This window comes from Trichosurus vulpecula, chromosome 5, assembly GCF_011100635.1.
Source record: "Trichosurus vulpecula isolate mTriVul1 chromosome 5, mTriVul1.pri, whole genome shotgun sequence".
NCBI lineage: Eukaryota > Metazoa > Chordata > Mammalia > Diprotodontia > Phalangeridae > Trichosurus > Trichosurus vulpecula.
The window spans coordinates 121008746-121035356 of record NC_050577.1 but is presented as its reverse complement, the minus strand read 5'-3'; the positions used below and the strand labels follow the sequence as shown (position 1 = coordinate 121035356).

Sequence of the window (26611 nt, the reverse complement as noted above, 5' to 3'; positions counted from 1 at the left end):
GACTAAGGAGACATCATAAGATCAATGACAAGGAAAAAAAAACATGATTGGATTTTTGCTCCTAGATTACCTCTGTTTCTGTTTATGTAGGCTATAATAGGGATGTGATAACTACCATTTTAAGGAAGCTGAGCAGATTGCACTTTCCAATTCAGAGAAAAGGCAGGAAGCCTCCCTTAAATAAATTGATTCTTATTCAGAATGGCTAGAGATTTAATTTTCAACACACTGAAAAGCTGTGGCAGACAGTTCACCATAACACTTAACCACAAGGCTGAACCAAAAAAGGTACCAAGAAAAACATCAAAAGACAAAGGCTCTGGTTTCAACAAAGTAAGGAGGGCAAAGAGAAGTTTTTCAGTAACCTGAAAGAAAGTGCTGCTTGTGTTCCAGTCTATGTGTGTGCGTGCATGTACACATACATGTATGCATATATACACATTTACATATACATATACACATATGTATATGTGTGTTTCTCCTCTGCCACTTATCAGGGAGTGAAAATTGTCATTCTAAAAGTGGAAATAGAGGATATCAACATAAAAGAAAAAGAATATGAAAATGTGAGGGGATTTCTAGCCTGTATCATGAGGATAGAAAGTAGAAAAATATAACACAACTAGGTCTATTTCCAAAAATGATTAGAGGAAAAAGGAAATGAACTTATATGTTCTAAAATGTTTATAACAGCTCTCTTTGTGGGGGCAAAGAACTGGAAATTGCAGGAATGCTCATTAATTGGGGAATGGCTGAACCAGTTGTAGTGTATGATTGTGATGGAATGTGATGTGTTATAAGAAATGATGAGTTCAATGGTCTTAGAAAAACATGGAAAGACTTGGATGAAATAATGAAGAGTGAAATGAGCAGAACCAAGAGGACATTGTATACAGTAACAGCAATATTGTTTTAAGAATGACCTCGAGTGAATAAGTTATTTTGACTATTATAAATATGCAAATTACTATAAAAGACATATGAAGAAAGTTGATATCTATATCCAGAGAAAGAACCAATAAAAAGTATATATAGAATAATTTTATATATAGATAGATAGATAGATATACACACACACACATACATATACACATATATATATGTGTGTGTGTGTGTGTGTGTGTGTGTGTGTGTGTGTATGTCAAATGGTAGCCATCTGTAAGGTAGAATGGGGGAAGGGTAGAAAAAAAGGAGGATAAAAAAATTTACGTAATAATTTTGTTGTATATTTGAAAGAAATAGCAAGTTGTACATAGTAGATTTGCAGTTTCATATACAATCCTCTCTTTTATTGTACTGTGCTATGGAAATGCATGTTTTATTCCATAAATATGTATTAATGCAATAAAAATAAGAGAAAATTTTTCTAAAAGAAAAATATAACACGATAATAAAGAAATGCTAAATGATTGGAACCAAGTCATAAGTATGAGGCTTTTCCTTAAAAGGGAAGAACTAAGACCATCTCAGGAGAAAGGAGATTTTTGTGCTTCAAAGAATGATTCTGTGAATAATAATAGTAAGAGTAATAATAATAGCTTTCATTTATGTAGCATTTTAAGGTCTGCAAATCACTCTACAGATATAATCTCACTTTATCCTCACACAATAATCCTCGTAGGAAAGTATTATTATTGTCACTATTTTAGAGAAGAAGACACTGTCTTGCCCGAGATCATACATACATCACTAAATAAAACTTAATCAGCCACAAGGCTAAACCATGAAAGATAACAGAAGACTAAGGTTCTGGCTGGTCTTGGGGAGGAGAGAGGAGACCAAAAAGTCAGGAGCTGGTCTGGGCTGGCGGTAAGCATGGGTAGAATGGGTACTTTCTTAACCAGAGGTTCTGGTTAGAACTCTCCAGTAGAAGGAAGAGTCCACAGGGATGGAGGTGTCTAGAGCAGAAGTAGAATTGTTGGGGTGTGTGTGTGTGTGTGTGTGTGTGTGTGTGTGTGTGTGTGTGTGTTACTTCTGATGATTAAAGGAAGGGACTTCAGAAGAGAAAGAGCATCTGGGAAGAAAAGAGCTAGATAAAATTATTTGAGAATGGGATATGGATTCCTGGGCCACAGTTTAAATGCTATGTAATAGAGGCTTGGAGCATGTCCAGATCTCCTAACATGGAGGCACCCTGCTTCTGGGAGGAGACATCCTCAGTTCTCCCAGCACGTGAGTGGGAGTAGCCTCCTTTGATGGCTATGTAGCCAGACAGGCTGTGTCTTTAAAAATGCCAGACTGGGACAATCTTGCTTTTTTTTTTCCTGTGCATTCTTTCCTCTTGTGTCCAGAGAGTGAAGATCAAACATAGCTCAATCATAGCCTGGGGGCTAAGAACTAAGTAGGAAAAAAGACTACCCACCCCCCTCCATTCTCTCTTTTTAGGCCTCATTACTCAGGGAATTTCAATTTCTCTTGTTTTATTTGTTCTCCTCACTTTCAGGTGCAGATGTAATCCACACAGGTCCCCGGAGTTTGAGGCATGGTGACCTTGGAGCCAGGATTTCAGGTGGGATGCACCAGTCCAGCTAGTCAGCCAGCTCACACAGGAGGCAGCCCCTGAGAATCTAAGGGAATTGAAACTTCAATCCAAGATAGGACTTTGGACTCGGAAATAAGTCTATACTGAGCTAAACTATGACCCCCAATCCTCTTCTCATTCATAAAGAATGAGGTGGTGTAAAGCAGAATTATGCATCCCGTGTGTTATGAACTACTCATATCCATTATTATACCTTTGAAATGAATATCTTTTGTAAAAGCTCTAATCTATTAGTTATTAAATGGAACTGGGATTTGGGACTCACTCCCATACACTTTAGGGAATAACATAGGTTGAGGTTGGAGCCAACGGGAAAGCCTAGATACCCCAATCCTACTTAAGGGTACTAGAGAATCCTAGTGAAGAGGTCAAATGTAATATACCTGGTCTTTAGGCAGCGGGAGTTCAGGGAAGTTAGTGCTCTGTATATATAAACTAATTCTTGACCAGGGATACAGTAGACCTAACAAGATTCAGTAAAAACAAATTTGTCTATAATTAGTTTTCTTTGTAATCCTCTATATTTTATTTTGTGCATTTAGAAAAATTATTCCAAAAAGCAGTCTAAAGATTTTGCCAGACTGCCAAAGGGATCCATGGCACAAGCAAGGTTAAGAACCCTGGATCTGACAGCTCCCTATTGCTTCTAGGATCAGATGGATGTCCCTCTGTTTAGTTTTTAAAGGACTTCACAACCTGGCTCCAACCTACCTTTGCAAGTTTATTATATACAACTACCCTTGTTGCACTCCCAGCAAAGCTGGCTGCCTTGCTGTTCCCTACATACAAAATCCCATCTCCCACTGCCATATCTTTGTACTCAGTGACACCTCCCACATGCCATTCCCTGATCCAATGCCCCCAAATTACTTTTGTATGTCATTGGTTTATAATACTTTATGTACATGTTGTCCCACCTGGTGGAATGTAAGCTTCTTGAGGGCAGGACTTTATCATTTTTGTTTGTGTATCTCCAGACTCTAGGTACAGCACTTGGTATAGAGTAGAAACCTAATAAATACTTGATTGACCAACTGATTGATTTGAAATTTGTATAAGCACGTCATCTCTGTCTTCATCTAAGGACACGTCAGGACTGGCACTCCACTGGTATAGCCTTCAAGAACAGTCACCTTGCACCGTGATGAGGCATTGGAATAGGATGTCAATAGAATTCTATCTTCATTATATTGAAAAGTCATTATTGTTAATTTGGCATATTCTGCTTAACATTTTTAATTAATTCTACAGAAACACAATGTTTAGAAAAGCTACATTATAGGGTCAGAGTTAGTCTCATAAGTGCAATGTTATAAGTGGCTAATTAGCTAAACTATGTAACAAGACAAGTTTATAACTTCATGATGGGGTTTGGATATAATAATTCATTCTTTTAAACCTAACATAAATACTGCATCTTCCAGGCAGCCTTCCCTGATTCCTTTTCCTCCCCAGAATTCCTCCAATTAAAAATGATCTTTCTTCTCTCGGTCCTCACAGACAGGCAAAGGCATAGAATGTCAAAGTTCCAAGGAACCTTGGCTGCTCTTCACATCCAATCCACTCCACACCAGCAGCAAGAATCAATTCTTACATCTCTAGTCAATCAATCAATAAACATTTAAGTGACTAATATGTGCCAGGCACTCTGCTAAGCACTGGAGATACAAAAGAAGGCAAAAGACAGTCCCTACCCTCAGGAAGCTCACAATCTAATGGGAGAAATGACACGTAAAGAAGAAGATTGAAAAATAGGAGGGGGTGTAGTACCCCATGCAAGGAGTAAAGCCAGGTGGGAAATGAAGAGAGGGCTAGCCTGGGTGCCCTCCTTAAATGGAGGATGTGGGAGCTCACTTCTCTTTACCCTCCACACTCTCTAATTAGAGGGAAGGAGTGCAGGGGAACTCGGGAGTCAATGAACTCATTCCCTCTAAGACAGCCAATTCTACTTTTCGACAATTCACATTGTCAGAACCATATTTTGTCTGTGCCTCATTTTTACAGTTATCACACATTTGCCATCAGCAATGCATGTGGCATTTGCCACTGTAAACCACCCCACAGAGTCAAACATTTTTTAAATATCTTTGTCTCTTCCCCGACATTAAGCACAATTTGATTCACACAAGCAGCACTTAAATAAACACTTATTGAAATGAATTGAATTTCAAGTCCTCTCAAAATGACTTAAATTGATTCTGATGCTGTTCTATTTTTGTAGATGGCCCAAGACAGAGTGGTGTATTTTTATCTTTAAATACTTTCATCAGCACAAAACTGGGTAATATCCCTGTACCTTGCTGTCATTAGCCAATGCTGTATTTTCCAAACCAGAACTGCTTTGACAAGGAAGAAGACTTCTGAAAGGGAGGAATTCAGGAATGTGACTTTTCTTTAGGATTCATGAAAAAATGCACTCATCACAGCAGTGAATGCATTGATTTTGCATAGGGAGAAATATGATTGTTTCATAAATGAAGAAAGAGAAGAGTGATTTTGTAAATCATGTGAATACAAAGAAGTTTCTGCGTATGACTGTTACGCCCCATGTAGTCAAAATGAGAAGAGCTGGAAACATTCACCTGACTGACATTAAGGAAAAGTGTCACAAATGGTGACATTCACCAAAGCATCACAGATGGTACATTGCACAATGCCAAGGTAACCAGCTGATTATGTCAAAATATACACAACAGCAGGAGTTTGGCATTTGGTAGGTCCCTCTGGTAGTTTATTTCCTACTTATCCTGTACATAACTTGCTTTGTGTATATTTGTTTTCATGTTGTCTCCTTAATTAGACTGTAAGCTCCTTCAGGGCAGGGACTATCTTTTGCGTCTTTTTGTATCCCCAGCATTTAGCACAGTGTCTGGCACATAGTAGGCACTTACTAAATGCATATTGATCGATTGATTGACTGACTAGACTAGAAGCAGCTAATCACTGGCATTTTTTATTCTTCCAAAAAGGTTTTTGATACCCTGTATAAAACACAACTGACTTCTAGATAATGGTGCAATAAGCCTTATATGAAATGCATACCCATGCTATATTTTGAATTCCAATTAAGTTCTCCTCTGATGACTCGACATGGCATGGAGGTGACCTTGGCTTCTCAAAGGCTGGGCCAGAGGATCATAAGACTGGATATAGCTCCTACAGAAGTGAAAGGTCTTAAGGATCCAATAACTGACACTGTGTCATCTAAGGGTCTGCCTATCTGTTTCTGGAAAAGTCCATCACCAAAAGGTTGACTAAGAGAGGAAATTTTGTTTTTTGATCAGAACAATGCAAGAAACATTTTACTAAGGCATGGAGTAGTTACTAACATGAGAATCATTTCCCAGTCAAATATTTGCATAGTTAAACCATTAACTTCTTAGAACAAAATCAATACTAAATTAAAAGAAAGAATAGAAAAAAGATATGGTACACAACCGAGAAATCAGAACTAATAAACAACTCATTATTTACACTAAAAATGTGAAGTGGGTAAAGGAATGATTATTGCCATGGAATATCATCATTTCCTATGGAAATTTAACCAGTAGAAAATAGCCCCCACAACAAGGGAGCCAAAAGTAACTAGGAGCCATTTCAGCCAGTATAAATGGCAGCCAGAGACAAGGCTGGTTGCCTATTTGCAAAATTTGGTGGAGCAGGATAGTGGAGCATCATTAGGTATATCACCTCCAAAAAGAGCAAGAAGTAGTATACAAAAAAATTCATTTTCAAAAGATTTAGAGTGGGACCCTATTATGTCAGATAATCCAAAGAGACTAAAGGATAAAATTAGTACTATAACAAAAAGGATTTACATTTCTATAACAAATTCTGTTTTTCTGGCAGTGGGAAAGGAACCACCACATAACAATTCTAATATTGTTCAACTCCCTATATAATTCAATTCAATAAATAATTTTAAGTGCCTACTATGAGCCAGGAACTGTGCTACATGCTAGGAATTTAAATAAGAAAGATAATCTCTGTCCTCAAAGAGTTTATAATCTAATGGGGGAAGGCAACACCCAAGAAGAAGCTGAAAAAGGGGAAGGAAGAGGAAGGGATGTATGATGAAATAGAAATATCACTAAAGAAAATAAGAGGTGGGTGGAGTATCTAACTTTAACCAAGTATATGTAGAAAAGGATGGTCCTGAAGAAGGTAACACCAATTTAAGGGTTTTCAGGGACTGACTGATATCTGAAATAGAGGAAGCTAATACATTATTACTGGCAGCTACGTGGCACACTAGATAAAAGGCTGAGACTAGAATTAGGAATCTTTCCAAATTAAAATCTGGCTTCCTGGAGAAGTTACTTAACCCTGTTTGCCTCAGTTTTCTTATCTGTAAAATGAGCCAGAGAAGGAAATGGCAAACCCCTCCACTATCTTTGCCAAGAAAACACCAAATGGGTCATGAAGAGTTAGACATGACTGAAACAAATGAAGAACAACTACATAATTAAGAGAAAAATAATGGATATTGTTGCTACTAAAAATATTGCAATTAAGATTATAATAACAACTACTAAGCCCCCAAGGAATTCAAAGACAGAAAGAAGCAAATTTTTTAAAAAATTGCCTACAGCACTTTTTTTGTCATAGCAAAAAACTGGAAATAAAGCAAATGGAGAATGACATCATAGATCAATTGAAGTATGGGCCACAATTAGTTCTAGTAGAGATAATCCCATATATCACAAATCATTTAAAATACTTTTGATGTACAGTTTTGTCTCTCAGCATCCAAATTATGCACCTAACTGCCAATCCAAAAAGATTCCAGGGAACTTACCCTGAAAAAAAAACCACTTAAATTTAACAATGGATCAGACTTTTGTAACGAAACATCTGAATAATCAGTCAACAGGGATTTGTTGATATCCTCCTGAAAGAATGAGACACAAGAAAATGGTGAGAGCTTTGGAAAAGCAGGAAGGGGAAAATGGGCATAAATAGAGGTAGGAGGTCACCACAGACAATCCCCCTCTATTTCCCAGTTTTGCGTAGAGTCCTCTCTGTGCCAGGTGCTATACATTGCCAAACATTTATATAAATTATTGATGAGTCAGGGAAAGCAGAGTAACATCCCTGACTACTTCTAGTTTCCTCTGCACTAGTCAACACATTTACCAATGATATTATAATGCAAAAGTCTGTCACATTTGGAAACACAACCCATTTTTCCCATTTGTTGTTCAACTTCTATTGTGTTGCTACGTAAGATGAAGTTTCCTAATAATTCAGCTGCAGTGTTCTTCTGCCAAAGCCCAAGTCTCAGTCAGTCAACAAGAAAATATTAAATATTTCCTGTGTGCCAGACACTGTGCTAAGCAGTATAGATACAAAGAAAGGCAAAGACATGATCCCTACCCTCAAAGAGCTCACACTCTAATGGAGGAGACTGTGCAAAAAGAAAAAGAAATTTGTATATAATATACATGTGTGTATATATATTGTGATATATATATATACATATATATATATATATATATATATATATATATATACATAATGTGCATTTTGGATACGGATGTGTGGATGTGTGTATAGAGTAAATAGAAGGTAGTCTTAGAGGAATGGCCTTAGGGGAGAGAGAGAAAATGGAAGGATGAGGAAAAGCCTCCTGCAGAAGGTGTGGTGTGATTTGAACTGAGTCTTAAAAGAAGACAGAGAAGCCAAGAGGTAGAGGTGAGGAGGGAAAGCGTTCTTCCAAGAATGGGAGACAGCCAGTGAAAAGGCAAAGAGTCTGGAAATGGAGGGTTGTGGGTTAGGAACAAGAAGATCTGTGTCAAAAAATTTAAAGTGTGTGGACAATGAATAAAGGGTAGGAAGATCCGAAAGGTGAGGCCAAGTAGTAAAGGGCTTTAAAATGCAAACAGGATTTTCTATTTGATCCTGGAAGGAATCCACTGGAGTTTATTGTGCAGTGGGTTAACATGGTCACATCTGTGCTTTAGGAAGATGACACTTTGGCAGCTGATTGGAGGATGGATTGGAAAGGGGAAGGACTTGAGACTGAAAGACCAATTAGAAGGCAACTGTAATAGTTCAGGTATATGATGATGGGGTGTATTAGGAGGGCAGAGTTTATAATCTCAAAGAGGATCATAAACATGTCTGAAAGGTTCGGAACCGCCGGATATAAGAAACTCTCAAAGTAGAAGGCAGAAGAATCAAAACATTTATTTAGGCTCCACAGTAACCAACCCATGAACCAGCAACCCCATTTTGATATATTGATCAAAAGCTTCCAGGCCCAATAAGTACGCCTTGCAAGAGTAACCAGGAGGCTACAGAGAAGCATGATTGCGTAAAGCAAAATCATGCTTCCCCCTTGATGGTAATAAGATTACCCACTGGCCTGAAGTCTTTGTTCAGCTTCCTCCCGTAGGTCAGCTCTGCTACTGGCAGCTCCTGCTTCAGCTGTGGCTGTGGCTGTAACTGTAACTGTAACTGTCGCTGTAACTGTCGCTGTAATGGCCTGAAGTCTTTGTTCAGCTTCCTCCCGTAGGTCAGCTCCGCTACTGGCAGCTCCTGCTTCAGCTGTGGCTGTGACTGTAACTGTAACTGTAACTGTCGCTGTAACTGTCGCTGTAACTGTCACTGTAACTGTCGCTGTAACTGTCTCTGGCTCCAACCGGAAAAGGAAAAGAGGATCTTCAAGCTGTCCTCTCCCCTCTCACAGAGTTTCTGACATCATCAAGCACCGCCTGAACGACCAGGGCCGATTGGTTCTTGACTTGGCCCCTCCCCCTAGCGTAGCCGTTAACACCTCCCCTCAGCCAGCCCCATGACTCATCACACAGGAAGTTGTCTGCTTTCTGGAATGCTCTTTGGGCTTCCTGCCCCGGAAGAGCAAGCCACAGTGTCCAGAGGCTCAATGAGGTAAGCTGAGTCATTCAAAGAAAACAAAGGCCATTCTGGCTACATGGGGGCCTGCACCAGCTTGGTGGTTATGTGAGTAGAGTGAAAGAGACATATCTGAGAAATGTTGTTAAAAAAGCAACTATAAGATTTCACTACAGATTAGCAATATAAAGTGAGTACCAGTCAGAAGTTGGTAATCTTTTGTCATGGAGGTTGATTTTTGACTTGGAGTCAGGAAGATTTGAGATTGAATTCTGCCTCAGACACTTAATTACATACTAGCTATGTGGATCTTAGGCAAGTCACTTAACCTATGCTTGCCTCGGTTTCCTATTCTGTAAAATGGGGATAATAATAGCAATACCCTCCCATGGTAGTTGTGAGGATCAAATGCAATAATGTTTGCAAAGCATTTTGCAAACCTTAAAGTCCTATGTAAATGCTAGCTGTTACAGTGGCGCTGGTCAGACCACCAAAAATATTCTCGGTCTCATAGGATCGTAGATTTAAAGACTTCAGGTGTGAGGCTGGCAATGAACTTTGTGTCTGTACTCCAAGGAGCAACCTGCCTAGATACAGAGAGGTTCAGCACAGAGGGCTAACCTTCTGGTATGACCATCAAAGTAAAACTACATGGTTATGTGAGCCTCTATTTTTCATCCTTTTATGTTATATGCCAGTCCCCACTCACAGAGTCACCTAATTAGGAGGCCGTTTCTAAGCCAAAAATATGTAAGTAAGAGGCCAGAGCAAAAGAAACCTTTGAAATTATACTCTGTTTCATCAGGCTCTACAATAATTGTTTTTTAAAAGTCATATAGACTTTCTTTGACTCATTCTAAAGCTTCTTTAGTATCGATGCACCTGCAGCTCTAATTTGCAAATTTTCAAACACGTCTTTGAAGCTATTCTTACCAATTACATGGTGTTAATATTAATTAAATAGTGTTTGCAACTTGAAATGTGGTGTTATCAATGGAACTCAGCTGTATAAATATAAAAGTGAAACTTCCAATTGAATTTAAATGTTTCTTTTTGTGATAGTGTTTTAGAACATTAATGCTTTTTAAAAGTGATTTTGCCAGCTTGAATCCATTCTTCTGAAGCAATGAACATCTGAGGGAAAAGGGCTGCATTTTATGTATTCTTCTCTTTCTGTCATTGAAAATATTTTGTTTTCATCTTAGAGTGCATCCATTTTGGTGAATAGAAACTCAGGTCTCATTTACAAACCAAGGGAAAAAAAGAGCTTTCCATCAAAGGTATATGGAGATAAAGGCAGGCAATGTTAGAAAAATATAATCAGTGGGTGCTTTTCAGCTGAAGAGAAATGGTGTTTCTCTTACCCCACTGGTTCTAGAAAGGCAAAAAAAATCACACTCTGAAATCATTAAATATATTGACATATGTCAGGCATTTTGCATGCAAAAATGAGTTAATTTCATGAATTTTTTCATTAGCATTTCAAAAGGTTTATAACCAACACATTATCTTATGAATAGCAGGCACACGATTAATTAATTAATTTCAAGGAGTGCCCATCAGCAGATAATCAGTAGCTTACTGAAACTGAAAAGAAATAAATGCTTTATGTTTATGACTATGCATCGGAGAAAACTTGACAGGGGTGGTTCCTTTCTGTCTTCAAAAACCTGAAATGTCTTTTCTGACAATTTTCAGGCCTGTCATCTCTCATAACTCATTCATGAAGTTGATTACTGCATAGAGGAGCTACAGAGACATACTTTAAAAATCCCTATAAAAAAGACAGAGTACTTTTACGTCTGATGTTTATCAGCATTAGCCCACTTCTCCCTCACCATGAGAGACAGTGGTACTATTTATTACCCTTCCTTCCTTTTGAGAAATGGTGGAGCTCATATACTGTTCAAAGACCAAGAACCCAAAAGAGTTAATGTTAGAACCTCAGCCAGAGGCCCTACAGCTTCCAGCCATGTGTCAACAGTATTTGACAATATCTTCATGAATGAAACCAATGGAAAGAAAAAAAAAAGAAGTGAAATACATATACAAACACAAAAAAAAACAGAACAACGGTCCCCAAAGCTTAGCACATCATAAACTGGGTGACAGATTGGGGTCTTAACAACCAAAACCCAACCAAGCTATTTCTTTCCTTAATTCCTAACAGAAACCAAAGGGAACATGGGAGTAAAATCAGGCAGCAAAAATTATCTTGGTTTCATAGGATCATAGATTTTGAGCTGGAAGGAACCTTAAAGGACACTGAGTCTGATGCCTCTTATTCTACAGATGAAGAAACTGAGACTGAGAGAGGTAATGTGCCTTGTCCGGGGTCTGAGGAAAGATTTAAACTTGGGTATTCCTGACTCCAAGACCAGTCCTCTACCCACTGTGCCACCTAGTGGGACATTTTCCAGGCACTTTGAAGAAAAATTTTCTCAAATTACCTAAGACTGTAGGGATACATGGCTGTTGGTACACAATAAATCCAGTATAATCCCATGGTGAAGAGTTCGCTTGTATCAAAATCAGCTACCAAAAGGTGGAAGAATCTCTTGCCCTGAAGAATCTTAACTTGAAAAGATAATGAACATAGACCAAATCCATATGAACCCATGTTTTATTCCTTCTCCTTATGAATCTCTTCCTGTAACAGAGATTACCCTTTCTCACACTGAGAATGGAGACAGTTCCTTTCAGACGGCACACAATGTAAACACTCTCATTATTAGGGTAAACCTAGACCTTTACCCAAATTACTGACTCTTTAACGACTTTTCTAAATCAAAAAGATACAATTCTTGCCTTAGTCTTCATACTTTACTTCCTAGAGCAGATAAAAGAACTTATTCAAACCCATTCTGAAAAGTAGCTTGGCTGGTGGAAGAGTGTTAGACATGGAGGCAAGGGGATCTGAGTTCAAATCCCACCTCACATACTCAGTGATTTTGTATGACCATGGGCAAATTACTTAATCTATCCAAACCACAGTTTCTTCATCTATAAAACAGAAGTAATGATATTGTGCCACCTACCCCTTGAGGGATGAAAACATTTTGCCAACCTTATAGTAGGATATAAATTGGAACTATTGCAAATGTTGCTTTGCCTTGACCACAACCCAGAGATCTGATAGTTAGCTTGGGCAACCTTAATAAAAGAACAGAGTCCCAAATTAACAATATCGTACTGTCAAGACCTGTTTGATGGTGAGTCCTCACCAGAGCCTGCCTCATGGTTGCCTTCTGGTGAACCCAGTAATTCCTGCTATCTAACTATGCCTGATGCTGCTATGTCCCTAAATGAGGTGACAGTATATTTAAGAGCACTGAACTTAGAATCAAGAAACCTTAATTTGAGTCTAAAATTGGACACTTACTATAGCTGTAACCTTGAGCAAGTTCATGGAGAACAATAACAGGACTATTTAGCATAGCAGTTTTACACAAGAAAAATGTTTTATGATCTTAAAGGTCTATCTAAATTTGAGTTATTCTTCTCATTGACTTCATAGGATTATAAGATCAGAGATTTAGAGCTGGAAGGGACCACTAAGGTAATCTAGACAAATCTTCACATTATAAGTGAAGAAACTGAGGCCCAGAGATGGTGACTTGTAGAATGTCACTCAGTCAATCATTGGCAAAGTTGGAATTTGAGCTCAGATCTCTGACTCCCAATCACATGGTCTTTACGTACATTGTTCCACAGCACTGCACTGCCCCGTAAAGGAATCGTATACACTGCTGATATCTTGAGGTTGTATTTTTAAAATTACTACATTAAGAGAATCTAGGATTTTATCTTGTTATTTTTCTTTTTCCCCTTCTTCTTTAGAAAGGTCTGGCTTAAAGAACGTAATCATTGAGAATGCCAAAGGTCATGATGCGAAAGGTCATGATGCCAAAGGTTAGCCCCTATTCACCAAATCCCAAACTTTGCTTTCCAGATATAAAGTGGATATTTTCATCCACCAAACCATAGGTGTTTCTATGGAGCAAAATTTCTAATCCAACTGAGGAAGCAATTTCTCATTAAATGGATTTTCTTTTCAATGTTATTTCATTATGGTCTGTCTGAACGCATCAGGGACAAATTGTAGGAAGTCTCAATTTACACCCAAATTTCTAGGCAATCAGCATTGATAAGCAAAGAAGTTCAAGACAGAGGATCAGATAGTTCATGGAGTTTAGGCAAAGAAAAAATTAATTGTCAAGGTCTCCTCTAACACTGAATCTGTGTAGACCTTTCTCAAAATCAATATGCGAAGGATTTTACAGATGCACTGACATAGTGACATAAATTGTTGTAGTAAGAGAATCAATTATTACAGAAATATAGCACTTTTATTAGAGTCAGTAGATAATTTCAAAATGGGTTAAGTTGCTACCCTTTGCCATGTCTGTTATTATCATTGTCATATAAAGGTTTAATTTGCAGCTATTTTTGTTTTAGATAAAATCTTTGTTATTAAAATGAGGGCTGCTTATGAGATCTAATGTATTTCATGGCATAATGCAGTGTGGTACGAATTTGGCCTTTTCAACATTCTACATTTCAACTGACGATGCATCCATCCCCTTTACCCCAGATCAGTGAGGGAGAATTGAAATAGAATGGACAGCCAATCATGCCACAGAATACTGAAAGGATCAACATGGAAGGAAAGTGGTGATTTAATCAAACCCTCATGTGGGGCACGAAAACGATTTTCTCTCACTCTTATGACAAACATAGTAGTAGTAATAATTAAAACCACAAACTGAATACTTTAATGTGACAGGTATTACCTGAGTGAGGAAATGCTGCCCAAAAATAAAAGCCAAGTAATTCCCATGGTACTTAAAAAACCACAACCTAACCAAACATCCTGGCCACTGTCTCTCAACAGATTCTACAACAACTGGAAAATTATATTCTTTACAGAAAAACATTACGACTCTGTTTTGCAAATATCTATTTTGGTATAGTGGAAAGGTCATGGGATTTGGATTCAGAAGAACTGAACTTGACACCTTATTCCAGTATCTATAATCTGCATGACCTTAGATAAGTCTCTTTTCTTTTTTCAGTTTTCGCTCCATGATCTCTACAAAAGGGACAATAATAATTGTGCTACCTACCCAGGATTTTTTTAAAAGCTCAAATGAGAATGTATGTAAAGTGTGTTCTGAAACATAAAATAGTATCAAAATGTCATCATTTATACACACACATGCACACATATTTTAGATGAAGAATACATAGACCAGGGCTGTGCAACCTTGGGTTATCTTAGGGCTGCATTAAAATAAAATAATTATTCTAGGGCCGCACCCAGAATAAAAAATACAGTACACTAATAGAAAGTGGGGGGAACGTGCGTCATCATTGCCACAGGTGAAGGGGCAACGGGTGAAAGCAAATACAAAGCAACAAAGCGATGACACAACAAAGCATACTGACTAGTCTGCATCGTACAGACAGAATGCATCACACAGATCGATTGAAAATTCCATGCGATGTGTTCTGTCCATAATACTGCTTTTAAACACCAAAGAATGGGGCAGGTAGGTGGCACAGTGAGTAGAGCATAGGCCCTGGAGTCAGGAGGACCTGAGTTCAAATCCAAACTCAGACACTTGACACACTAGCTGTGTGACCTTGGGCAATTCACTTAACCCCAATTGCCCTGTCTTCCGCCCTCCAAAAAAAAAAACACCGAAGAAAATTAACATCAATGAGATTATTTGTTAGCCATGGAATTAAAAAACCTAATATGCATTCCATCCAAATTATTATTTTGTTTTCGCTCATGAAAATTAAAACCCATGGGCGGGTCGCATAAAATCACACTGCGGGCCACATGCAGCCCTTGGACAGCCCTGACATAGACTATAAAACACCATTGGATGGACATCTCATAGAAATGCTCCAGAAATACATAAATTGTGGACAGACACTGTAGACAGACGATGAATTGTGGCAGCTAGATGATGCAGCAGATAGAGGAATGGACTTGGAGTCAAGAAGGTATGAGTCCAAATCCTGCCTCCGAAACTTGGTAGCTTTGTACCTCTCAATCCCTCTTAGCTTAAATTTCCTCACCTGTAAAATGAAGATAATAACGACTTCCCCAAAAAGTTGTATAAAGGGCTTTGCAAAACTTAAAGTGCTCTATGAATGCTAGTTACTGTTTATTGTGATTGTTGTTATTGTTATATCAGTTCAGAATTGAAGGGACGAGGATACACAGCATGGAGGAAATTGTAAGACGCTTTCCATGACCTCAAGTTTCTCTGACCAACAGCCCATTTTTTGAATATTAATATTCTTTCAGTGATACTACTTAGTTAAGGAACAATCTCTAGTGAATTGAAGTTGTGAATTACCCCAAAGACAGCAGACCGTTGCATGATGGACATAAGTAGATGGAAGCATATTATCAACAGAGAATTATACAAGAGAAGAAGGGGGAAAAGATATTATCGAAAAATAAATGATCCAAAAGGAGGTAGACTAGTCGTGTAGTGAGAGTGAGTTAACCAATGGTTAACTTGAAATCTCCAGTGCCATGCAATGAAAAGAGTAATAGAGGAAGGTCCTCACGGACAAGAATTGCGCAGATGAAGATGCATAGATGGGTTGTAATCTGTCAAAATGGGCTTTGTCCTGGGCCCCCTTCTCTCCTCTCTCTATACTCTTTCACTTGATGATTTCATCGGTTCCTATGGATTCAATTACCATCCCTATGCTAATGATTCTCAAATTGATTTTCTCTAAACCCAACTTCTCTGCTGACCTCTAGTCTTCCATCTCCAACTACTGATTGAACCTCTCAAACTAGATGTCCTGTGAGTGTCTTATACTCACATGTCCAAAATTGAACTCATTATCTTTTCCCCAAAATTCTCCTCCCTTCCAAATTTCTCCATTACTGTCAAAAGCACCACCATCTTCTGTCACCAAAGCTCCTAACCTAGGAGTCATCCTTGGTTCTTCACTTGTATCTCTAATCAGCTGCAATGGCCTGTCAATTTTCATAACATCTCTTACATACTACCTCTTTTTTTCCTATGACACTTCCACTCATTATCTCACATCCAGACTGTTGCAATAGCCTAATGGTTGGTCTTCTAGCCACAAGTCTCTCCCCACTCCAACCCATCTTCCACTCAGCTGTCAAAGTGATCTTCCTAAAGCTTGGATCTGACCATGTCAACCCCCTACTCAATAAATTCCAATGGTTCCCTATCACCACCAAGATCAAATATAAAATCATCTGTTTGGTGTTCTAAGACTTTTGTAATCTGCTCACCCCACCTCCTACCTTTCCAGCCTTTTTATACCTTGCTCCATGTTCCCGTATACTCTGTGACCCAGTGACACTGGCATCCTTGCTGTTCCTCACACAAAACACTCCATCTCCCGATTCTGGACATTTTCACTGGCTATCCCACATGCCTCAAATGCTGTCCCTCCTCATCTCTGTCTCCTGGCTTCTTGCATGTGCAAGCCAAAGTCCCACCTTCTAATGATCCTCTTTCATTCTAATACCTCCCCTCTGTTGATTTTTTTTCCTTTTTATCCTGCATATAACTTGTTGGTACATAGTTATTTGTATGTCATCTCCCCCATCAGACTGCGAGCTCCATAAGAGCACAGAGTGTCTTTGGCCTTTCTTTGTATCCTCAGTGCTTAGCACAGTACCTGGCACATAGTAGGCACTTAATAAATGTTTGTTGACTGACGGACTGACCAATCTGAACCTCAAGGGCAGTACTCCCATCAAGGAGATCACAGATCCAGAGAAGGATTTGAGTATACGCCGCAACATTGCAGCATGTGAAGGAATCAAAAAGAACCAACTCTCATCTCAGAATTGTCTTTTTAAAAGTTACTTCGTTAGTTTTCTTTTCCTGGGTTATCTGTCACATTGGTAAGAACTGACACTAGATAATAAGGAATTCACCAATTCTGCTTGCAGAAACCAGAGTTGTCATGGGAGTGGATGTTTTTCTAAGACAGATTTGGATCTTTATCGCAGCATCTGGGAGAATTGTTTACTCTGTGAAGAGCAACAAAACATTATGAGGCCACAGAGTAATGTAGAGGCACATGTTAGGTATGCATGTGCTGTAACATACTACCAATAAAGAATGGTGAAGAGGAACTGACTAAAATAATATATCATCAGAGAATATTAATGGCTAGAATTTATAGTACACTGTAAGATTTGCAAAGCACTGCATAGATATCATTATATTTTATCTTCACAACAACCCTTGGAATTAGATGTTGTTATTGTTATCCCCATTTTATAGGTGAGGAAAGAAAGATAGAGGATAAGTTAATTCCTTGCCCAGTGTTACACAACTATTAAGTGTCTGGGGCTAGATTTGAACTCAAGTCTTTTGGAATCCAGGTCCCATATTCTATTCATTACAACACCTAGCTACCATAGAGATGTTAGACTGGAAAAGGACGTATTGATTACTAATCATGGAGGATGGATAAGCAAAAGACAGTTTGTATATTCCTGTTATACCCATGAAATATTAAATGATTTAGAGAAATGTTCCTAGAACATTGGGTGGACTCCTGTTGGAGATTTAGGGTAGGATATGGACAAGAGTTCTAAGGATGACAAGGTAAGGGAAGGTTGTAATCTGCCCCCCTGGACACGGTACCCACACTGATGAGATCATAGACATATCAAAGTAAGTTCACTCTAACAATAGTGTAATACGGAATTGATACTCTCAGAGGGCAGCAAGCATAACTGGAGATACACTCACTGCCAAGTTGATCAGTTGGTCAACCCAATCTAGATGGTTAAATCAGTCGGGCCTCTAGTCAAAGTCTAATTTCCTGCATTTTGAAACACCTATATAACACCAAAAATAAAGAATCTGGTATAAAATGTAGCCTGTGAAACATGTGTGTGCATGTAATGTATATATGTATACATATAAATGTACATGAATATACATATATTAATTATATTACCAGACCTGTAATTTCATCAGTATAGAGAATTCCTGGGGATGAGCTCCATCTTTCAATTCAAATGACACCTGCTCTGACCTATAGTAAACAAGCACCTGGGATATAGGTGAATTGACTTGCTCATTGTCACATAAGCCAGTATGTGTTAGAAGCAGGGTTTGAACCCAGGTTTTCCTGACTCTGATGTTAGCTCTCTAACCATAGTGTGTCTCATTAATGGTGCTGATACCTGCTTATACCATAACACTTATTTCACTAAAACAGCAAGCCCTGATGGTTTCCCAAAAGAGATCCTATCTCTTCTAAGTGAGCAACTTGCTCCCTCTCTATCAATAGGATGAGGCCCATTATTTTAACTAAGTACCCCTGCATTTGAAACCAAGCAATCCATAGGGACATGGTACTTTCTTCTGGAATCAAAATTTACAAGGAAAGAATTGGTAAACTGAGTAGAATTAGTAAAGGAAACATTTAGGAGAAGGAAAATTTCACGTCTTCTCTTTCTTCAAACAATCTAAAGGGCTTTTCTTACTTGGAATCTGAAATCTCTCACTAATGAAAAGTAACCTGTTTTTATTTTTTTGCCATGAAATTTTGCTATTCTCCCAGGAAACAAATATATATTATTCATAATATATTAGTAATAATAAAATACATCACATAATAACTTGCTTTTTCATACACAAAATGAAGGGACTCTCAGCAATATGAAAACCTTGAGGAGCTTTTTTTGTATTTTTTTAAATCATGGGAGAGAATAAGCACTTATTTTCTGCATCCCTATTAGGTGCCAGGTCCTGTGCACTTTGCCAATATTGTCTCATTTGGTCCTCACAACAATCCTACACAGTAGATGCTACAATTATCCCCATTTTGCCATTGAGGAAACTGAGACAAACAGAAGTTACATGACTTGCCCAAGGACACACAGCAACAAGTGTTTGAGTTTAAAATTGCACTCAAGTCTTCCTGATTCCAGGCCCAGCACTCTATCCACTATGCTACTAGCTCCCTCTGATGGGGCATAGATTTACGCTGAAACTTCCATTTTGCCCCATCTTTTCCTTCTTACGACCAAGGCCATGTATTTATGAGACTGTCATTGGGAAATGAGTATAACCAATAACCACCATGCAAGAGAGTAAAAGTAACTAAGCCCCTTTGGGATGAGAAGCCAAGCCCTAACCCTCAGCCCAGTGCTCCTTTCTGCTGATTACACATTGCATTCCATCCTAGAGCAAGTATACAAACACATGGCAAGAATGTCTAGATGATAGAACCATTTGATAATGATATCAGTGAAACATAGCCTTGGGTACTATGAGAGACTATTTTTTTTTTAATTTAATGACTTGCAAATGTAAACCTCCTTCTACTACAATCAAGTACTATGTCATTTATTCAAATTCACTGTGGCTCCGGGGCATAGGAGAACTTCCTCATCAAACAAGACAACTTCTTAAAATGTTTGCCTGAGCCAGGAGCTCTTTCCCAAATTAGCACCAAAGTGTCACCTTGACAGACCTAGGGACATACAACAGAATCATTCATAATGTTCTCAGCCTCCCTCAAGACCAGATAGTCTAGGTCGTACATCTGCAAGAGCTCTAATTATTCCACATGGCCCAGGCAGCACTTGGTGATGCTCAGTCTTGAGCAACCTGTCGACAGGAAATACAAAAACCTCATCAATGCCCACTTACCAATTTCCCTGGAGATCTGAGTAAATGCTTCCACACCGCTTTCACCATAGTTCCCCTCAGAAGCCAGTGTTGACACATAATTCCATCCAAGAGCTGTCACAATATCGACCATGGCTTGAGCTTGATAGGAGTCAGGTGGAACCACTCGGGAGAAAAAGTCATACCGGGTGTTATCACTGAGCTCTGGAGCTGTCGATGCATAGCTGATTTGAGGTATCTGTAAAGGAAATGACAGACCATTTTAACCCAAGTCAACTGTTGAATTGGCACACATTTATTCAGCATTCATTTCAAGTCAGTACAATCATATTTGCTATTATCTATGGTGCCAAGCACTGTCCTAGGCACTGAGGATACAAAATATGCATAGTCTCTGCCCTCTGGAAGATTACAATTTAATAAAGAGATGTACATTAAAAAGTGTGAGTCAAAAGGAACATAGAATAGGGACAGAGGAGAAAACCACAAAAACAACGCAATGAGAAAATCTGAAAAGGCTGAAAGAACATTAGCTCTGGAGACAGAGGACCTAAGTTCAGATCTCATCTCTTGTGATATCTATATTACCCTGGGAAAGTTACAACCTCCCTGGAGGAATAGAAATTGTTTTCTTTGCATCCCAACCACCTAGCACAGTACCTTGCTTGTAGTTGCTTGACAACAACAGCTAGCATATACATAGCTCTTTAACATTTGTTCTGTAGATAACTCAAACTCCATATACCAAGGTTTGTGACCTTGGTGTCATCACCGACCTCTCATTTTTCACTCAGCCTCCCCCACAATCTAATCTGTTGGCAAATCTTGTCCCTTCTATCTTCACAACATCTCTCATCTATGTCCCTTTCTGTCCACTCACACCCTAGTGACACCCTAGTGAGCCTGGGCTATTCTAATAGGCAGCTACTTGGTATCCCTGCCTCAAGTCTCTCCCTACTCCAATGCATTCATCACTGAGTTGCCAAAGTGATCTTCCTAAATCACTGATCTGACCACATCACTATCTACTCAATCAATTCCAACAGCTACCCATTTCTTCCAGAATCAAAGCCCTCTATAACCTAGCCCCTTCCTACCTTTCCTTCAATATACTCTATGATCCAGAGACACTGGCCTTCTTGTTGCTCCTCAGACTTGATATTCCATCTGCTTTTCCACTGTTTATCCCCAATGCATGGAATCTTCTCCCTCCTCGTCTCTGCCTCCTAACCAACTTTAAGACTCAGCTCACATCTGCTGGTCCCCCTTCTTCCCTTATTCCCCTTGCTACTAATGCCTTTCTTTTGATATTAACTTCCATTTATAGAGAAAGGAAGGGAGAGAAAGAGGGGGAGGGGAAGAGAGAGAAGGAGAGAGTGAGAGAGAGAGAATACACACACATAATATATAAATACACACACATATATATATGTATGTGTATAGATGTATATAAACACACACATACATAAGATTTCTATATGCAGTTGTTAGCATCTTGTCTCACCCACTGAAGAGCTCCTTCAGGTTAAAGATCATGTTTTTGTCTTTCTTTGTGTCTCCAGTACTCAGTACAGTGCCTGACCCAGAGTAAGCACTTAATAAAAGCCTGATGACAGGTAAAGCCCATCACTTATTCTCTAACATAATGCAACAAATGTCAACATTACCAACTTTAAAAACATAGTACAAATCTTTGTTTGGGGTATGGGAGCAGGGAAAGTTCCACTTTCATAAGATACCCAGACGGATCATCAAAACCAATCTTACTGGACAGTTTTCCCAAACAAAATTTTCTGGACACTTTGGCCTCCTTACCATTTCTAATACCCACAACAGTCCACCGTCATCTCTGAGCCTTTTTGCTGGCTGTCCCAGACGGCTGGAATATTCTGTCTCATCACCTCCAACTCTTGGAATCCCTAGTTTTCTTCAAATCTCCACTCAAGGATCACCTTCTACATGAAGCCTTCCCTGATACCTCCAGTTGCTTCCCTGATCCCTCCTTCCCCAAAGTACCTTTTATTAATTTTAATACACTGTTCACACTTCTTTATGTATATGTTATTTCCTCCATTAGAAAGCACTGTGAGGACAGAGAATATTTTTACTTTTTTCTTTATACTACTTGGTGCCAGCAACTAGCACATTTCCTAGCATGTAGGAGTTACTTAAGAAATGCTTGTTGGTGGATTGATTAAACTTGAAATTAACTACATAGCCAGAGACCACATAAAATAATAAATAAACTTTCATAATGTCGTGCTTATGAAAAAGGGGTGGAGATAACTGGGGAAAACACAGTGAGCAGCGTAGCCCTGGGTTGAACAGCAGAAAACCTGGGCTCTAATCCCAGAACTCATACCACCCAGCTTTGTGACCTCTTTACTGCACATAGGTGATACAGTGGACAGAATGCTGGGCTTTGTTTAAATTCTGCATGTGATACTTCCTACCATCCCAACTGTGACATCACGAGCAAGGAAGTTAACCTCTCAGTCTCAGTTTCCTTATCTGCAAAATTAGAGATTGAATTCAATGTCTTCTAAGGTCCTACCCAGCTCTAAATTATGATCCTATGATCACCTCTGCCAGTCTCAGCTGTGTGTATAAACAAGGCACTTAAATCAGACAATTTTTTAGGTATCTTTTAGCCCTAACATTCCGTGATTCTAAAACTCTTGGTTTTTAGGGCTATTAATCCTACCCTAACCCTAGAAAGTGAGCAGACTATATCTTTTTCATAATAACACCTTCATATATACTTACATGAATAAGTACGCATTGTCTCTGACCCCTCTCCACCCTCATCCCCCACCCACCCATCCACCCAACCCTCACTCCCCACCACATACAATGTAAGCTCCTAGAAGGAAAGAACTGTTTTCCTTTTGGTTTTGTGTAATATGTGTCCCCTTCAGACTTCAACAAATTTGGGGGACATAAGGGGCAAGTTATAGAGAGAATGAGATATACAGGCAAGTCTCACTCAGATGACTTTATACTATGAAAAAAGGGTGATCGCCTTTTTCAAATGTATTAGACTACTTTGGTGCCTAGTGGATCTTTCTACACTTGGTGAAGGACAGGAGGCTATACGTAGCTCATTAGCATGTGAAAGGAAGCCCTGGCAGTGAATTTGCCTTCAAAGCATTGGTTGCCACTGAAACTTTTCTTCAGCCACCCCTTTGAATAAAGCAACTGGTGAAATTTAGAGAAAATAAATAAATCAATAAAAAAAAACTAGGGAACCCTAAACCGAAGAGCTGTGGGCCTGGGGGCTATTGGCCATTGCCTGGTGTGGCCTAGGTCAGGGCTGTCCGAAAGGGGACCCATGGGCCACATGTGGCCTGCAGTGTGATTTATGCGGCCCACCTACAAGGGGACTTTAGCAATGCTTTAGTAAACAAAGCTGAGCTACTGCAGAGCTCTCACTAAAATGGCAAATCAAAATATATTGTCTATTGTTTCAATAAAAACCTAAGGTTGGACAGCCCTGGTCTAGGTTACAAAGATGAAGATTTGAGTAAAGTCACCATAAGCCAGTATCAGGTCTCTCACTGGGAGGCCCCATCCCTAAATCTTCAAAAAGGAGAAGCTAAATCTCTCTTCTCCCACTTTCTGCCAGGGAGGTGACCAACTTCAAGGCCTTTTTCTACTACTGAAGCTATGATGATTCTCTTTTTTCTGCCTATATCATTGCTGAACAATCCAACCCTGTTACCTGCTTGCTTGGCAGATTTTGTATCTAACCCAGACCCTTTGAGACTGTGAGGCAAGTTCTCCTGCTGTCTTCTCTGACTTCGTAATACCACATGCTCTCATCCATGACACCTAACCCTAGCCATCTAGCTTGCTGTTGATCATAGAAAATAAACTATATCTGATTTGTGGGACAGGGAACTTCAAAATGCACGTATTTGCCCTATTTGCAAAGATTCCATAGCAGCCTCATTTCTGAAGGACAGAATATTTATTTAAAACCTCACGTTGGTAGAGAATTCTCCTATCACCATTTCTACAGCACAAACCTTCCCTACTCCTCTGGGGGTACCCAATAGTTTCTTCATCTTTACAGAGTCTAATAGCAAGATAGTGTGGACAGCCACTACTCTGCCCATAATAATGAGCCACCCCTTTCTAAAAATGAGCACAAAGTGTGAAAATTGAGTGTTTGAAACCAAAGCTAATTATCCCAAATTACTACCTTCAGTCAGTCACATTCGAGGCTGTTTAATTAGCAGCTGGCATCATCAGTTTAAGATTAATTAAACAGGTGTAAAGAGGACATAAAATAAAAATGCAGGTAGAAGGATGTTGGAATAATCAGACAGTGGGCTTTTCCCCAAAAGTCTAAAATAACTTCCTTCCTTTACATTAACTCCAAGAAATGCAAACTAAAACCTTTAGTTTGAATCTTTACATTCAGTTTCTGGTAGATTGCACCCTTTTATAATCATAATACACTAACAGTATTTTTAAAATACTTTTAACTAAAATATGTTCAAAATCTTGTGATTTTAAAACTATAAGTCACTAAGCAATTGTCCAATGGTCATTTTAATATCTGCTTCTAGCCTGATCCCATCTCCTTAACACACACACACACACACACACACACACACACACACACACACGCACCTGTCCTCCTATTAGGGATGAAGGTGGCAGGAAAAAATAAAAGATTATGTTAGTTCTTTTCTTTCTCTTCCCCTCTAGTATTTACCACTACCACCAAACCCTTCTCTCATCTAGGCAGAACAATATGGTGTAGTAGAGTAATGGACTTGGAGTCCTAGAAAGACAGCAATACAAATCCCACCTAAAAATTATTGGCTGAGTGACCTTCAGAAATACACTTAATTGTCTGAGCCTTGGTTTCTTTTCTATAACACAAAGATAATAATACCTGTGGTACCTAAGGCACAGAATTGTTGTGAGGAATGGGAAGAATATTGAATTTGGAGACAGGATATGGGTTCAAATACTGGCTTTGCCACTTTATTACTTTTGTGACCTTGAATAAATCATTCAATCTTTTTATACTTCAGTTTCCACATCTGTAAAATGAGAGGGTTGAAGTAGATGGCCTCTAAGATCCCTTTCAGCTCTAAATATTTATACTAAACAAAATAATATTATCTTTAAAGCACTTTGAATACTTTATGCTGCTATGCAAATCTATTGTTATTAGCTTTGTATCTCTCCCTGTGTCTCCACTGTGTCTAGCATAGTATCTTCGCTGTAACAAATCCTCTTTGAATATTGAAAGAAGTTATCACGATGCTTTGAGTCAACCTTGAGTCAGTTATTTACCTTCTCTGTCCCTCAATTACTTCATTTATGATATGCGGATAATCATACCTGCCATATCTAGCCACCTGATAGTACTGACATGAAGAACAAAAGGAAAATGCATGTAAAAATCATTTGGAAATTTTAAAGTATTATTTAAAGAATTGTCATTATTACTACTCCTATTACTATTTCCTTTTCTCCTCCCTTTACCATGAAATCACAACATTTTGAAATACACTTGATTATTTTACTTTATCTCCCATTCTGCAATGTGTTTATAGAAATTTTGTTTCTAGTTAAGAGTCCAAGAACTGACATTACTAACAAGGGGTTAGTAATGGGGTTCCCTTCTCTGGAAGCTCCTCTCCTAGTTATTTTTCAGATAATTGGCTCCATAATTTATTCAGATCCCAAAAAGGAGAAACCTTTCAATTAATCATTTTCAGTGTGTGGAAGGATTTGTGCAAAAACATTCATTTGCGCTGAAAATATTTGTCATGATGCTGTATAGATGTGTTACCAAATTTTTTTTAAAAGGATTATTAATTAAAATGCTTGTCTATGACTCCAGTTTTGGCAAATACAAGTCCTATTTGTTCTAATAAATAGATGAAACTATTTTGTAATTAGCATATTTTTGCCACAATGTTACTGGTAATTTTATCTTAGGGACAAGTGATTGTTCTTTTGAAATTCATGATAGAGAAGAAAAAGGAAGCTGGACATTGTGTAATGCCCATTCAACCTGAGGTGGGTGGCTTTAAAGGGTTCAGAAAAGGAAAGGTAGATCCAGGAAAAGAAGATGTAAGAGGAATAGCAAGCTCTCAAAAATGAAATTCTAAAGACATAAACAGCAGGGGAGGGGCGACAACAGGAAAGGAGGAGCTGTCCAAGAACACAAATGTGGAAACACAGGGGACTGATTAAACAATGTAGACTTCTGTTTAATGGTGTGCATAGATGAAGGAATCAAATACAAACAATAGGAGATGAATACCAAAGAGTGACATGATCCTGAATAGTGTCAAATGGACTGAAGCTAAGAATGAGCTAAGGCTTGTAATAGATTATAAAGACAACACACTTTGCTACTTTTTTTGGTTTGTTTGTTTTGCTATGTTGGGGGCAAGAGGAAGGTAGAATAAGTGATACATTCCATCTGATAGATACAACGAAGGTGACAAATAACAGAGAAGACAAAACTCTTCAACTTTTATTTTGCTTGTTTTCTCTGGCTGGAAGAATA

The 26611-nt window shown here is 38.6% G+C and overlaps 1 protein-coding gene across 2 annotated transcripts in view; it reads right to left on the bottom strand.

Annotated features, from left to right (window-relative positions):
• The window catches only part of GRM8 (glutamate metabotropic receptor 8), a 1025823-nt gene that overhangs the window by 826771 nt on the left and 172441 nt on the right, over positions 1–26611 (bottom strand). For both annotated transcript variants that reach the window (XM_036760198.1, XM_036760199.1), the window contains exon 2: positions 20092–20308. In XM_036760198.1, the coding sequence (XP_036616093.1) occupies positions 20092–20308 (217 nt within the window). The remainder of the gene's footprint in view (positions 1–20091; positions 20309–26611) is intronic.